Source organism: Mustelus asterias, chromosome 1, assembly GCF_964213995.1.
Source record: "Mustelus asterias chromosome 1, sMusAst1.hap1.1, whole genome shotgun sequence".
Lineage (NCBI taxonomy): Eukaryota > Metazoa > Chordata > Chondrichthyes > Carcharhiniformes > Triakidae > Mustelus > Mustelus asterias.
Genome location: NC_135801.1, coordinates 200,607,371 through 200,624,538, shown reverse-complemented (window position 1 = coordinate 200,624,538; position 17,168 = coordinate 200,607,371). Strand labels below are relative to the sequence as shown.

The 17,168-nt window shown below is 49.0% G+C and overlaps 1 protein-coding gene across 1 annotated transcript in view; it reads right to left on the bottom strand.

The window, feature by feature from the left end:
• LOC144481240 (uncharacterized) overlaps window positions 1-16,450 on the bottom strand; it is a 63,547-nt gene extending 47,097 nt beyond the window's left edge. The window contains exons 1-2 of the mRNA XM_078200735.1: window positions 16,321-16,450; window positions 8,735-8,877 (exon numbers count right to left, since the gene is read on the bottom strand). Of these exons, the coding sequence (XP_078056861.1) occupies window positions 8,735-8,877; window positions 16,321-16,450 (273 nt within the window). The remainder of the gene's footprint in view (window positions 1-8,734; window positions 8,878-16,320) is intronic.
• Between the last annotated feature and the right edge of the window lie 718 nt (window positions 16,451-17,168).

Here is a 17,168-nt window from a genome sequence, read left to right as displayed (position 1 = left end):
AATTTATCAATTTCTGTCTTGAAGACGCTCAACGTCTCGGCCTCCACAGCCCTCTGTGGCAATGAATTCCACAGACCCACCACTCTCTGGCTGAAGAAATTTCTCCTCATCTCTGTTCTAAAGTGACTCCCTTTTATTCTAAGGCTGTGCCCCCGCGTCCTAGTCTCCCCTGTTAATGGAAACAACTTCCCTACGTCCATCCTATCTAAGCCGTTCATTATCTTGTAAGTTTCTATCAGATCAGACTGGTGCAGGTGAAGTTGCATGGAATCAGAGGTGAGCTGGCAAGGTGGATACAAAACTGGCTCGGTCAAAGAAGACAGAGCGTAGCAGTGGAAGGGTGCGTTTCTGAGTGGAGAGCTGTAACAAGTGGCGTTCCTCAATAATCAGTGCTGAGACCTTTCCTGTTTGTAATATATATATATATATATAAATTGTTTGGAGGAAAATGTAACTGGTTTGATTCATAGGTTTGTGGACGACACCAAGGTTGGTGGATTTGCGGATAGCGATGACGACCATGAGAGGATATAGATTGGTTGAAGACTTGGGCGGAGAGATGGCAGATGGAAGGTGGTGGGTGCCTGGAACTTGCTGCCGGGGAGGTAGTGGAAGCAGATATGATAGTGACTTTTAAGGGGCATCTTGACAAATACATGAATAGGATGGGAATGGAGGTACATGGTCCCCGGAAGGGTAGTGGTCTTTAGTTAAATTGGGCAGCATGGTTGGAGAAGGTTTGGAGGGCCGAAAGGCCTGTTCCTGTGCTGGAAATTTCTTTGTTCTTTGACTCTGTCTACACTTCCTGCTGCCTCAGAAAAGCAGCCAGCGTTCTCAAGGACCCCATGCACCCTGGACATTCTCTCTTCCACCTTCTTCCCTCGGGAAAAAGATACAAAAGTCTGAGGACATGTACCAATTAATCAAGAACAGCTTCTTCCCTGCTGCCATCAGACTTTTGAATGGATCGACATTGCATTAAGTTGACTTTTCTCTGCACCCTCACTATACATTCTGCTCTATCTCGCGTTTCCTTCTCTGTGAACAATATGCTTCGTACATAGAAACATAGAAAAACTACAGCACAAAACAGGCCCTTCGGCCCCACAAGTTGTGCTGAACATATCCCTAACTTTTAGGTCAACCTATAACCCTCCATCCTATTAAGTCCCATGTACTCATCCAGGAGTCTCTTAAAAGACCCTATTGAGTTTGCCTCCACCACCACTGATGGCAGCCGATTCCACTCGCCCACCACCCTCTGTGTGAAAAACTTCCCCCTAACATTTCCCCTGTATCTACCCCCCAGCACCTTAAACCTGTGTCCTCTCGTAGCGGACATTTCCACCCTGGGAAAAAGCCTCTGAGTCCACCCGATCTATGCCTCTCAACATCTTATACACCTCTATTAAGTCTCCTCTCATCCTACGTCTCTCCAAGGAGAAAAGACCGAGCTCCCTCAGCCTATCCTCATAAGGCATGCCACTCAATCCAGGCAACATCCTTGTAAATCTCCTCTGCACCCTTTCAATCTTTTCCACATCCTTTCTGTAATGAGGCGACCAGAACTCAGCACAGTACTGCAAGTGGGGTCTGACGAGGGTCTTATATAGCTACATCATTATGCCCAGACTTCTAAACTCAATCCCTCGATTGATAAAGGCCAGCACACCATACGCTTTCTTAACCACCACCTCCACCTGCGGGGCCGATGTTAGAGTCCTGTGGACCCGGACCCCAAGGTCCTTCTGATCCTCTACAGTACTAAGAGTCTTTCCCTTTATATTGTACTCCTTCATCCCATTTGACCTGCCAAAAAGGACCACTCCGCATTTATCTGGGTTGAAGTCCATCTGCCACTTCTCTGCCCAGTCTTGCATCCTATCTATGTCCCTCTGTAACTTCTGACATCCCTCCAGACTATCCACAACCCCACCAAGCTTCGTGTCGTCGGCAAACTTACCAACTCATCCAGGTCATTTATGAAAATGACAAACAAGGGTCCCAGAACAGATCCCTGGGGCACACACTGGTAACCGACCTCCATTTAGAAAAAGACCCATGTATACCCACTCTCTGTCTCCTTTGGGCAAGCCAGTTCTGGGTCCACAGGGCAGCAGCCCCTTGGATCCCATGACCTCTCACGTTTTCTAGAAGCCTTGCATGGGGGACCTTATCGAACGCCTTGCTAAAATCCATATAAACCACATCTACTGCTTTCCCTTCGTCAATGTGTTTCATCACATTTTCGAAGAACTCCACCAGGCTCGTGAGGCACGATCTACCTTTGACAAAGCCATGCTGAGTATTCTTAAGTATACTAAACCTCTCTAAATGCTCATAAATCTTGTCCCTCAGGATCTTCTCCATCAGCTTACGAACCACTGAGGTTAGACTCACCTGTCGGTAATTTCCTGGGCTATCCCTATTCCCCTTCTTGAAAATAGGAACCACATCCGCAATCCTCCGGCACCTCTCCCATCTCCATCGACGGCGCAAAGATCATCGCCAGAGGCTCTGCAATCTCTTCCCTCGCCTCCCACAGTAACCTGGGGTACATCCCATCCGGACCCGGCGACTTATCTATCTTGATGCCATTCAAAGATTCCAGCACAACCTCTTTCTTAAAGTCCACTTACTCAATCTTTTCAGTCCACCGCAAGCCCGCAGTACATCCACCCAGGTCCTTCTCCTCTGCAAAATACTCATTAAGCACCTCTGCCATTTCTACTGGTTCCGTACAGATTTTCCCACCTTCACCTTTTATAGGCCCTATTCCTTCACGTCTCATCATTTTACTCTTCACATATTTATAGAACACCTTAGGGTTTTCCTTAATCCTACCTGCCAAGGCCTTCTCGTGACCCCTTCTGGCTCTCCTAATTTCCTTCTTTAGTCCCTTCCTACAAGCTGTATACTCATCTAGATCCCTATCTTCGCCAAGCTCTCTGATCCTTTTGTACGCTTTCCTTTTCTTCTCGACCAGGTCCCGCACAGCTTTCGTGCACCACGGTTCCTTTAACCTACCAACTCCTCCCTGTCTGCTCGGAACGTTGTCCTGTAGAACTCTAGACAGACATTCCTTGAAAAACTGCCACCTCTCGTGAGTACATTTCCCCGAGAATACCGCCTTCCAATTTACTCCTCTAATTTGCTGCCTTATGTCTTCATATTTCCCCTTACTCCATATAAACGCTTTCCTAGCTTGCCTGATCCTCCCTTTTTCCAATGCAAGCATAAAGGAGATAGAGTTATGATCGCTATCCCCAAGATGCTCTCCCACTGAGAGATCTGACACCTGTCCAGGTTCATTGGTCAGTATCAGATCAAGTACAGCCTCTCCTCTTGTAGGCTTGTCCACATGCTGTGTGAGGAAACCCTCCTGAACACACCTAACAAACTCCTCCCCATTCCCTTACCCTAGGGATATTCCAATCTATGTTTGGGAAATTAAAGTCTCTCATCACGGCACAGCACGGTAGCACAGTGGTTAGCACTGCTGCTTCACAGCTCCAGGGTCCCGGGTTCGATTCCCGGCTCGGGTCACTGTCTGTGTGGAGTTTGCACATTCTCCTCGTGTCTGCGTGGGTTTACTACGGGTGCTCCTGTTTCCTCCCACAGTCCAAAGATGTGCGGGTTAGGTTGATTGGCCAGGTTAAAAATTGCCCCTTAGAGTCCTGGGATGCGTAGGTTAGAGGGATTAGCGGGTTAATATGTAGGGGTAGGGCCTGGGTGGGATTGTGGTCGGTGCAGACTCGATGGGCCGAATGGCCTCCTTCTGCACTGTAGGGTTTCTTTCTATGATCACAACAACTCTGCTATTATTGCAACTCTCCAGGATCTGTTTCCCTATCTGCTCCTCCACCTCCCTGTTACTATTGGGCGGCCGATAGAAAACTCCCAGCAAAGTGATCGACCCCTTCCCACTCTGAACTTCCACCCACAGAGACTCTGTAGACAATCCCTCCACAGCATACACCTTCTCTACAGCTGCGACACTATCCCTGATCAGCAGTGCCACTCCACCCCCTCTCTTGCCTCCCTCCCTGTCCTTCCTGAAACATCTGAATCCCGGCACCTGGAGTATCCAGTCCTGTCCCTGAGACATCCAAGTCTCCGTAATGGCCACCACATCACACTTCCAGGCATTACCAGGCTTATTCCTGGGATGGCAGGTCTGTCATATGAGGAGAGACTAAGTCAGTTAGGATTATATTCACTGGAGTTTTAGAAGAGTGAGAAGATATCTCATACAAACTTATAAAATTCTAACAGTGCTGGACAGGGTACATTCAGAAAGAATGTTCCCAATGGTGGGGGAGTCCAGAACTAGAGGTCATAGTTTGAGGATAAGGTGACTGAGATGGAGAAATTTCTTCACCCAGATGGTGCTGAATGTGGAATTCACTACCACAGAATGTAGGTGAAGCCAAAACGTGTGATTTCAATTAGAAATAGCTCTTGGGGCTAAAGGGATCAAGGGATATGGGGGGAAAGGGGAAATCAGGATATTGAATTTGATGATCATTTGGTGAAAAATTACAACAGGCTACTGTGCAGAGGGACCTGGGGGGTCCTTGTGCATTAATCACAAAAACTCAGTTTGCAGGTAATCAAGAAGGCAAATGGAATGTTGGCCTTTATCGCGAGAGGGGTGGAGTATAAAAGCAGGGAGGTCATGCTGCAACTGTACAGGGTACTGGTGAGGCCACACCTAGAGTACTGTGTACAGTTTTGGTCCCCTTATTTAAGAAAGGATATATTAGCTTTGGAGGGGGTACAGAGAAGGTTCACCAGGTTGATTCCAGAGATGAGAGGATTGGCTTATGAGGAGAGATTGAGTAGACTGGGCTGTACTCATTGGAGTTTAGAAGGTTGAGGGGAGATCTTATAAAGACATATAAGATAATGAAGGGGCTAGACAGGGTAGAAGCAGCGAGGTTATTTCCACTGACAATGGAAACAAGAACTAGGGGGCATAGCCTCAAAATACGGGGGTCAATTTAGAAGAGTTGAGGAAGAACTTCTTCTCTCAGAGGGTAGTGAATCTTTGGAATTCTCTGCCCAATGAAGCAGTAGAGGCTACCTTGTTAAATGTCACAGATAGATATTGAACCATTAAGGGAATTAAGGGTTATGGGGAGTGGGCGGGTAAGTGGAACTGAACCCACTATCAGATCAGCCATGATCTTATTGAATGGCGGAGCAGGCTTGAGGGGCTAGATGGCCTACTCCTGCTCCTAGTTCTTATCAGCCATGGTCAAAATGAATGGCAGAGCAGGCTTGAAGGGCTGAATGGCCTACTCCTGCTTTTAGTTTCTATGTTTACTAACATTGAGAGCAAGGTCAGCATTCAGCCTCAAGTTTCACCTGGCCCTAATCTTTGAAATGGTCAGCAGCAAAAGCTGCAGTTAACTGCTCTGGGAAGTGAGATGCAGCACACCAGCGCAAATCCCACATCAACAGGTCTTGATGCAATCGTGGCCTCCTGAATGAAGTACTTCTTGTGCACGCAAGGCTGGAGATACCATCATGGCTGTAGGCCTTGGCACTAACAATGAAAACAAGTATTTGAAGATGAGACAGCATTTCCGGTGACCCTTCATGGTAATCTATGGTGTCTTGTAAACAGTAAAAGCTCATAATGCAATTTGCAGTCACTTTTAATAAAAAAGCTTGACACAGTTCCATGACATCATACATCAGGCGAGTAACTTCAATAAGTCAGCAATGAATGGGAGGCAAACACAAGGTGATCACAGAGTGGGAGCCTAAGTCAACTTTGCAAAATGAAGGCACAAAGATGCATATGAACAATGTATTAAAATGGTGAGACCATTGTCAGGAACACATGTATTTACAAAGGTGCGTAATCTCAACAGTGCGTGAACACCAGCAAGTGATATCAATGTTTCTTAATCTTTCTAACTCTAGATCTAAAGTTTATTTACTAGTCACAAGTAAGGCTTACATTAACACTGCAATGAAGTTACTGTGAAAATCCCCCAGTCGCTACACTCCGGCACCTGTTTGTGTACACTGAGGGAGAATTTAGGATGGCCAATCCACCTAACCAGCACATCTTTGGACTGTGGGAGGAAACCGGAGCACCTGCAGGAAACCCACGCAGACATGCACAGTGACCCAGGCCAGAAATCGGACCTGGGTCCCTGGCGCTGTGAGGCAGCAGTGCTAACCACTGTGCCACCATGTGATCTAGATGCGGCCTGATATTTTTGCAGAGGTGGAGGCTGCCTTCTGAATATTGTGCCCTGTTGTCTTTGATGACTTTAGCGGGCATTCTAAGGTGCCGAGAGCTGGAGGGCCCTGGCTTACCTGTAACCAGGTGCACCTTTCTCGACCTATGTAGCTGGAGTTGATCGGGTCACAGACAGGGGTATTTGGGAAGAGTTGGACACTTTCCAGGTCACTTGGGTAGATGACCCTGGGACATCCAGCTGCTGGGACTGATCCCATTAAATATCCATGACATAATTATGGTCGCTAAGCCCAAAATGCTCCCCCACTGAAACATTGATCGCCTGGCCTGGCTTATTCCCCAATAGCAAGTCTGGTATGGCCCAAATCCTGGTTGGATTGTCAACATACTTAATCAAAAAGCCCTCCTCGACACATCTAATTCTTTGCTGTCTATCCAAGCCCCTTGCTGTAAGGGATTCCCAGTCAATATGGGGGAAGTTAAAGTCACCCACCATAACTACCCTTACTTTTTTTCACACCTTTTCAGAGTCTGACTACACAGCTGCTCCTGTCTCCTGCGGGCTGTTGGGAGGTCTATGGTACACTCCCAACATTGTGATTTCACCCTTCCTATTCCTGAGCTCCACCCACAATGCCTCACGACACAATCCCTCCAATGTCTCCTCCCTCCACACAGCTGTGATCTGCTCCCTAATCAGCAATGCAACTCCCCCACCCCTTTTGTTTCCCCTTCTGTCCCGTCTAAAACAACAATATCCCAGAATGTCCTGTCCCTCCTTCAACCATGTCTCTGTAATTGCAATAACATCATAGTTCCATGCAGTAACCCAGGTTCTCTGTTCATGTCTTACCTGTTATATTTACTTGCACTGAAGCAAACACACTCCAGACCTCCAGTCCCGCTGTGCCCCGCGGCTTCTCTCTGCCTGCTCTTACACTGCGCTAAGTTTATCTCAGTCTCATGTTTTTCCCCGGTACTGGCCTGCTGTTCCGATTCCAACCCCCCATCACACTAGTTTAACCCTTCCCGAACAGCACTAATAAACCTCCTGCCCAGGATATTGGTGCCCCTCCAGTTCAGGTGCAACCCGTCCTTCTTGGACACGTCCCACCTTCACCGGCCCAGTGATCCATATATTTAAAGCCCTCTCTCCTATACCAGCTCTTCAGCCTTGTGTTCAACTGCACTATCTCCCTGTTCCAAGCTTCACGGGCATGTAGAACATAGAACATAGAACATTACAGCGCAGAACAGGCCCTTCGGCCCACGATGTTGCACCGACCAGTTAAAAAAAACTGTGACCCTCCAACCTAAACCAATTTCTTTTCGTCCATGAACCTATCTACGGATCTCTTAAACGCCCCCAAACTAGGCGCATTTACTACTGATGCTGGCAGGGCATTCCAATCCCTCACCACCCTCTGGGTAAAGAACCTACCCCTGACATCGGTTCTATAACTACCCCCCCTCAATTTAAAGCCATGCCCCCTCGTGCTGGATTTCTCCATCAGAGGAAAAAGGCACAGGGAGTCATCTTGAGATTACTACCCTAGAGGTCCTCCCTACCTAACTCCCTGAACCCTAAGCCGTTGGGCGGCACGGTAGCACAGTGGTTAGCACTGCTGCTTCACAGCTCTAGGGACCTGGGTTCGATTCTTGGCTTGGGTCACTGTCTGTGTGGAGTTTGCACATTTTCCTCGTGTCTGCGTGGGTTTCCTCCGGGTGCTCCGGTTTCCTCCCATAGTCCAAAGATGTGCGGGTTAGGTAGATTGGCCAGGTTAAAAAAAAAATTGCCCCTTACAGTCCTGAGATGCGTGGATTAGCGGGTAAATATGTCGGGGTGGCGCCTGGGTGGGGTTGTGGTTGGTGCAGACTCGATGGGCCGAATGGCCTCTTTCTGCACTGTAGGGTTTCTATGATTTCTAACTCCCTTTCTCAGAAGCCTCAGGAAATTTGGCGTGTCAGCTACGACTCTCACCAACTTTTACAGATGCACCATAGAAAGCATTCTTTCTGGTTGTATCACAGCTTGGTATGGCTCCTGCTCTGCCCAAGACCGCAAGAAACTACAAAGTGTTGTGAATGCAGCCCAATCCATCACACAAACCAGCCTCCCATCCATTTATTTTTTGGGATGTCGGCATCGCTGGCTAGGAATGCATGTATTGCCCATCGCCAGTTGACCTTGAGGTGGTAGTGAGCTAACCTTCTTGAACACTGCAGGCCCTGATATTTTTATATTCAATAGTAACCTTGAAACAAAAAAAATGGATATATAACTCTTCCAAAGAGCTGACATAGGTGATAAGCCGAAAGGCCTCCTTCAGGGCTGCAAGATTCTATTATTGTATCAACAATGGATTGGCCTTGGCACTTGTAATCCAAGGGGGCAAGTTCTGATTAGAACTAAATTTAAATCAAATTGGAATAGACCAGCTGGACACTGTCAAATTACATCGAGCTGTAAGCAGATTTGTAACATTGAAATGCGCTCCTCCACTGTTTCCTTACCTGTTGTAAAAGATCCATGTTCCACATCTGTCCTCCTGATACAATAAATGGAGAAATGATTCTGTACTGATTAAGTTCTTGAAGAAGCTTTTCCTGATGTTTCAGGAAACTATCTCCAGTTTCAACGTCAGGAAACCATGTCACTGTTGCATAAGCATAGATTTGAATGATAATTTGAACTGCGAATAATATAATTAAATTTTATAAAGAATCATTCTTGCATTATTACTAAAACAGTGGAAAAGGATGATTGAATGCTGTTACAATACAGATTTTGCAGCATTATGTGCAACATCAAGTGGGGATTTGTCTCCGTCGCTCTTCAAACTATATTTGCAATCTCCGTTTATGTGCTGCATGAAAACTCGAATGGAACAAGAGGAAGATCACAGCAGCAATCATTGATATCGGGAGAAATCGATATGAGCAGAATGAAGAAACAAAGTAGAGTAGATTGGGGCATGGAAAGGAGGCAATGCGAGGATTGGGGAGATTTGGTAAGAGGGGATTGGGAAAAGGAAGATGAAGTGATGTAAAAAGAGACACCCATGTCAGACTCCTATTTATTGACTACAGCTCAGCCTTCAACACCATTATTCCGATGAAACTAATCTCCAAACTCCATGGCCTGGGCCTCGACTCCTCCCTCTGTGACTGGAGCCTGAACTTCCCAACCCACAGACCACAATCAGTAAGGATAAGCAACAATACTTCCTCCACGATCATCCTCAACACCAGTGCCCCACAAGGCTGTGTTCTCAGCCCCTACTATACTCCGTCTATACCTATGACTGTGTGGCCAAATTCCCCTCCAATTCGATTTTCAAGTTTGCTGATGACACCACCGCACTGGGTCAGATCTCAAACAATGATGAGACAGAGCACAGGAATGAGATAGAGAATCTGGTGAACTGGTGCAGCATCAAGAATCTCTCCCTTAACGTCAACAAAATGACGGAGATTTTCATCAACTTCAGGAAGCGTAAAGGAGAACATGCCCCTGTCTACATCAACAGGGACAAAGTAGAAATGGTCGACAGCTTCAAGTTTTTAGGTGTCCAGATCACCAACCTCTCTTTACAACAATCGGAGGTCCCTATCTGCTTCAAGAAGATGACCATCATCCCGGTACCTAAGAAAAACCAAGCAGCATGCCTTAATGACTATCGGCCAGTGCTCTAAAATCCATCATTATGAAGTGCTTTGAAAGGTTAGTCATGGCACAAATCAATTCCAGCCTCCCAGACTGCCTGGATCCACTACAGTTTGTCTAACGCTGCAACAGGTCCACAGCAGACGCCATCTCCCTGGCCCTGCACTCAACCCTGGAACAGCTAGATAACAAGGACACCTATATCAGATTGCTATTTATTCAAGTTTTTAGGTATCCAGATCACCAACAACCTGTCCTGGTCCCCTCATGCCGACACTATAGTTAAGAAAGCCCACCAATGCCTCTACTCTCTCAAAGACTAAGGAACTTTGGCATGTCAGCTACGACTCTCTCACCAACCTTTACAGATGCACCTTAGAAATCATTCTTTCTGATTGTATCATAGCTTGGTATGGTTCCTGCTCTGCCCAAGACCGCAAGAAACTACAAAAGGTCGTGAATGTCGCCCAATCCATTACGCAAACAAGCCTCCCATCCATTGACTCTGTCTACATTTCGTGCCGCCTCGACAAAGCAGCCAGCATAATCAAGGACCCCACGAACTCCCTCCCCCAAGGGTATTCTCTCTTCCCTTCTTCCGTCGGAAAAAAGGTACAAAAGTCCAAGGTCATTAACCAACTGATTCAAGAACAGCTTCCTCTCTGCTGCCGTCAGATTTTTGAATGGACCTACCTCGCATTAAGTTGATCTTTCTCTACACCCGAGCTACGACTGTAACATTACATTCTGCACTCTCGTTTCCTTCTCAATGAACGGTATGCTTTGTCTGTATAGCGCGCAAGAAACAAGACCTTTCACTATATGCTAATACATGTGACAATAATAAATCAAATCAAATCATATCAAAGATGGAGGAAATAAAGAGGATGCAAGAGGGGAGGAAATGGAAAAAGTAGTGAGAGAAAAGGATATGAGAAGAGGATGGATGTGGGCACAAGAGTTGAGAGGAATATTGAGGGGGATGGGAGAGTAGGCACGGTAGCACAGTGGTTCGCACTGATGCTTCACAGCTCCAGGGTCCCGGGTTCGATTCCTGGCTCGGGTCACTGTCTGTGTGGAGTTTGCACATTCTCCTCGTGTCTGTGTGGGTTTCCTCCGGGTGCTCCGGTTTCCTCCCACAGTCCAAAGATGTGCGGGTTAGGTTGATTGGCCAGGTTAAAAATTGCCCCTTAGAGTCCTGGGATACGTAGATTAGAGGGATTAGCGGGTAAATATGTGGGGGTAGGGCCTGGGTGGGATTGTGGTCGGTGCAGACTCGATGGGCCGAATGGCCTCCTTCTGCACTGTAGGGTTTCTATGAAATTCTATGAAAAAGTAAGTAGATGACAATAAATGGCTGTGATTTTACTGACTCGTCCCACCCATCGACGGGTAAATCAGGATCGCGCCTGATTTCCCGGCTCTCGTCATCTTCCCAGAGCCAGATTTCCAGTGCAGTCAGCCTCTCACAGGAAATGGGCAAGAGGCTGAATAAATTGTTTAAATGTATTTTAATGTTGATCTGCATGGCATTAGCGAGCCCGGTGCGGAATCATTTGGGCTCACTTGCCTTTGCAGCTTCACAAGGCGAAGTTCTCTCCGGTGACGAAAACACCCGCTCGTCGTGAACAGTTGAGTTGGCAAGTGGGGAATGGGGGAGGATTGGGGGGGGGGGGGGGGGGGGTGCCCCTTGGCCAGCATCAGCCTAGCACCTCAGTAATGCCCACCGGGCATTTTGGCACAGCCCAGTGGGCAGGTCCAATTGGCGCAGGATTTATAGGGACAGGGCATATGGGGGGGGCAGGGCCTGAAAGAGTGGCCCAATTGCAGAGGGAGGGGGTCCCGTTGCCGCTCTGCAAGCAATTGGGGGAGTGGTTGCTGCCACTCTGCATTGTGATCGGTGTGGGGGCGCACTCTGCATCACGATTGTTGGGGGGCGCGCGATCCGTCTGGGAGGCAGGGCTGCATGGTTTTGTGAGTAGAAAATCATGTCTTACAAATTTGAGTTTTTTGAAGGGGTAACCAAGAAGGTAGATGAGGGCAGTGCAGTTGATGTTGTCTACATGGACTTTAGCAAGGCCTTTGACAAGGTATCGCATGGTAGGTTGTTGCATAAGGTTAAATCTCACGGGATCCAGGGCGAGGTAGCCAAATGGATACAAAATTGACTGGATGGCAGAAGACAGAGTTTTGTTGCAGAGGGTTCTTTTTCAAACTGGAGGCCTGTGACCAGCGGTGTGCCTCAGGGATCGGTGCTGGTTCCACTGTTATTTGTCATTTATATGCATGATTTGGATGAGAATATAGGAGGCATGGTTAGTAAGTTTGCAGATGACACTGAGATTGGTGGCATAGTGGACAGTGCAGAAGGTTATCTAAGATTGCAAGACATCTTGATCAATTAAACCAGTGGTCTGATGAATGGCAGATGGAGCTTAATTTAGATAAATGCAAGTTGAGGCATTTTGGTGGGCCGAACCAGGGCAGAACTTACCCAATTAATGGTGGGGCACTGGGGAGAGTTACAGAACAGAGATCACGGGGTACAGATTCATAGCTCCTTGAAATTGGAGTCACAGGTGGACAGAGTGGTGAAGAAGGCATTCGGCATGCTTGGTTTTATTGGTCAGAACATTGAATTCAGGAGTTGGAACATCTTGTTGAAGTTGTACAAGACATTGATAAGGCCACACATGGAATACTGGGTACAGTTCTGGTCACCCTATTATAGAAAGGATATTATTAAACTAGAAAGAGTGCAGAAAAGATTCTCCTCACTTGGAGAAGCAACAGCCTTCATGGTTTTGGTAAAGAAAAGTTGCACCCTGCTAATCTGAGTCGAGGTGAATTGATGTATTTCTGATTGGAGCAAAGTATCAAATGGGGCTCCCAGGGTATTGGTATTGGGACCATTGCCATTTGTGTTATATACAGGGCAGAGTGTACAATTTCAAAAAATCTCGATCAAACAAAACTTGCCAATGGCTGTTGAGCATTATAGTAGCAAACTTAAGGAGGCCATAGATTGTGAAATGGGCAGATACATGGCAGATGCAATTTAGTGTTGCTAAATCTCAAAGATGTCTTTTGGGAGAAACATCATGGAAAAGCAGTAGAATGGAAATGGCCGGTGCGAGAGGAGTGACTTGGGGGTCAACACCTGGAGGTTACCACTAACTCGGAACGAAACTGGACTAGCCATACAAATACTGTGGCTGCAACAGCAGGTCATGGATAGAAATCTTGCCTACTGGACACCTCCTGGTACCTCACTCTCCCGCCCTCCCAAATCCCGGGGGGGGGGGGGGGGGGGGCGGTTTTCCGCTCGGAGGGGGGACGATTTCAAAGAAACAAAGAAAACAACACAGGAACCTGCCCTTCGGCCCTCCAAGCCTGCACCGAACATGTGTTCCTAACTAGACCATCCGTTTGTATCCCTCTATTCCCAGTCTGTTCATGTGGCTATCTAGATAAGTCTTAAATGATCCTCGTGTGTCTGCCTCAACCACCTTGCATTACAGGCCGCACCCCCCGCCACTCTCTGTGTAAAATACGTCCCCCGCATATCTGTATTGAACCTTGCTCTCCTTACCTTGAACTTGTGACCCCTTGTGCTTGTCATTTCTGACCTGGGAAAAAGCTTCCAACTGTTCACCCTATCTATGCCCTTCATAATTTTATAAACTTCTATTAAGTCGCCCCCTCAACCTCCATCTTTCCAGGGAGAACAACCCTAGTTTACTCAATCTCTCCTCATAGCTAATACCCTCCATACCAGGCAACATCCTGGTAAACCTTTTCTGCACTCTATCCAAAGCCTCCACGTCCTTCTGGTAGTGTGGCGACCAGAACTGGACGCAGTATTCCAAATGTGGCCTAACCAATGTTCTATGTAACTGCAACATCATATGCCAACTTTTATACTCTATGCCCTGTCCAATGAAGGCAAACATGCCATATGCCTTCTTCACCACCCTCTCCACCTGTGCTGCCACCTTTAAGGATCTGTGGACTTGCACACCCAGATCCCTCTGTGTGTCGAGACTCCTGATGGTTCTGTCATTTATTGTATAGCTCCCCCTTACATTAGATCTACCAAAATGCATCACTTCGCATTTATCTGGATTAAATTCCATCTGCCATTTCCCTGCCCAATGTTCCAGCCTATCTATATCCTGTTGTATTCTCTGACAATGTTCATCACTATCCGCAACTCCAGCAATCTTTGTGTCGTCCGCAAACTTACTGATCACACCAGTTACATCTTCACCCAAATCATTTATATATATCACAAACAGCAGAGGTCCCAGTGCAGAGCCCTGCAGAACACCACTAGTAACAGTTTTAACAACACCAGGTTAAAGTCCAACAGGTTTATTTGGTAGCAAATACCATTAGCTTTCAGAGTGCTGCTCCTTCGTCAGATGGAGTGGAAATCTGCTAGTCAGACCTCAAATCAGAAAAAGACCCCTCCACTGCTACCCTCTGTCTTCTATGGCCAAGCCAGTTCTGTACCCATCTCGCTAGCTCACCTTTGATCCCGTGAGATTTAACCTTTTGCACCAGCCTACCATGAGGGACCTTGTCAAACGCTTTACTAAAATCTATGTAGACGACATCCACGGCCCTTCCCTCGTCAATCATTTTTGTCACCTCCTCAAAAAACTCAACCAAATTTGTGAGGCATGACCTCCCTCCTACAAAACCATGTTGTCTATCGCTAATGAGACTATTCAGTTATAAATGTGTATATATCCTATCTCTAAGAATCTTCTCCAACAATTTTCCTACCACAGACGTCAAGCTCACTGGTCTATAATTACCCGGGTTATCCTTGCTACCCTTCTTAAATAACGGGATCACATTTGCGATCCTGCTCGGAGGGGGGGGGGGGGGGGGGGGGGTGGTTCCTGCTCTGAGGGGGGGGGGGGGGGGATTTCTGGATCTGAGGGGGGGATTGCTGGGTCTGAGGGGGGGATTGCTGGGTCTGAGGGGGGGATTGCTGGGTCTGAGGGGGGGATTGCTGGGTCTGAGGGGGGGATTGCTGGGTCTGAGGGGGGGATTGCTGGGTCTGAGGGGGGGATTGCTGGGTCTGAGGGGGGGATTGCTGGGTCTGAGGGGGGGATTGCTGGGTCTGAGGGGGGGATTGCTGGGTCTGAGGGGGGGATTGCTGGGTCTGAGGGGGGGATTGCTGGGTCTGAGGGGGGGATTGCTGGGTCTGAGGGGGGGATTGCTGGGTCTGAGGGGGGGATTGCTGGGTCTGAGGGGGGGATTGCTGGGTCTGAGGGGGGGATTGCTGGGTCTGAGGGGGGGATTGCTGGGTCTGAGGGGGGGATTGCTGGGTCTGAGGGGGGGATTGCTGGGTCTGAGGGGGGGATTTCTGGGTCTGAGGGGGGGATTTCTGGGTCTGAGGGGGGGATTGCTGGGTCTGAGGGGGGGATTGCTGGGTCTGAGGGGGGGATTTCTGGCTCTGAGGGGGGGATTGCTGGGTCTGAGGGGGGGATTTCTGGGTCTGATGGGGTGATTTCTGGGTCTGAGGGGAGGATTGCTGGGTCTGAGGGGGGGATTGCTGGGTCTGAGGGGGGGATTGCTGGGTCTGAGGGGGGGATTGCTGGGTCTGAGGGGGGGATTGCTGGGTCTGAGGGGGGGATTGCTGGGTCTGAGGGGGGGATTGCTGGGTCTGAGGGGGGGATTGCTGGGTCTGAGGGGGGGATTTCTGGGTCTGAGGGGGGGATTTCTGGGTCTGAGGGGGGGATTTCTGGGTCTGAGGGGGGGATTTCTGGGTCTGAGGGGGTGACTTCTGGGTCTGAGGGGGTGACTTCTGGGTCTGAGGGGGTGACTTCTGGGTCTGAGGGGGGGATTTCTCGGTCTGAGGGGGGGATTTCTCGGTCTGAGGGGGGGATTTCTGGGTCTGAGGGGGGGATTTCTGGGTCTGAGGGGGGGATTGCTGGGTCTGAGGGGGGGATTTCTGGGTCTGAGGGGGTGATTTCTGGCTCTGAGGGGGGGATTTCTGGGTCTGAGGGGGGGATTTCTGGGTCTGAGGGGGTGATTTCTGGCTCTGAGGGGGTGATTTCTGGCTCTGAGGGGGTGATTTCTGGGTCTGAGGGGGGGATTTCTGGCTCTGAGGGGGGGATTTCTGGCTCTGAGGGGGGGATTGCTGGGTCTGAGGGGGGGATTTCTGGGTCTGAGGGGGGGATTTCTGGGTCTGAGGGGGGGATTTCTGGGTCTGAGGGGGGGATTGCTGGGTCTGAGGGGGGGATTGCTGGGTCTGAGGGGGGGATTGCTGGGTCTGAGGGGGGGATTTCTGTCGGGTTCAGGCGGTTCGCTTGGGGACGGTGCCCAGGAGCCGCTGCTGACTCGGTGCCGGTTGGCGGGAGCTCCGCTTTCCCGAGTGGCAGCGACGGTGTTCGGGACGGAAACCGCTTCTCTTCACCTGCTGCCCGGCGGTGAGCGCTGGAATTGGCCGCTGTGCTCCCTGGGCCCAGTCCGAAAACCTGACTCTCGGCCCGAGCCGTCCCGGCTGAGTTGAAGAGGCAGCCGATGAGGAGACCGAGCTCCGCCATGACCCCAAGCTCCAACCGTCAACACCATTCAAACCCGCGCAGCCGTACAACCCTCGCACCCAGCCGCGCAGCCGCACAACCCTCGCGCGCAGCCGCACAACCCTCCCACCCAGCCGCACAAAGCTCGCAGCTCAGTCAGTGACGTCAGAGTGAATGACAGACAACCCCTTTTCCTCTTTGTGTCTCTTTGATCTGCTCTTTTGTCCCTGTTCCCTGGTAATTGACATCTCAGTGAGGGGAAAACAAGCCCTTCGGCCCATCGAGTCTGCACTGGCCCATCAGAAACACCTGCCCTGCCCACCTCATCCCACTTGTCAGCATTGAACATAAGAACATAAGAAATAGGAGCAGGAGTAGGCCATCTCGCCCCTCGAGCCTGCCCCGCCATTCAATAAGATCATGGCTGATCTGAAGTGGATCAGTTCCACTTACCTGCCTGATCCCTATAACACCTAATTCCCTTACCGATCAGGAATCCATCTATCCGTGATTTAAACATATTCAACGAGGTAGCCTCCACCACTTCAGGGTGGGCAGAGAATTCCAGAGAGTCACCACCCTCTGAGAGAAGAAGTTCCTCCTCAACTCTGTCCTAAACTGATCCCCCTTTATTTTGAGGCTGTGCCCTCTAGTTCTAGTTTCCTTTCTAAGTGGAAAGAATCTCTCCATCTCTACCCTATCCAGCCCCTTCATTATCTTATAGGTCTCTATAAGATCC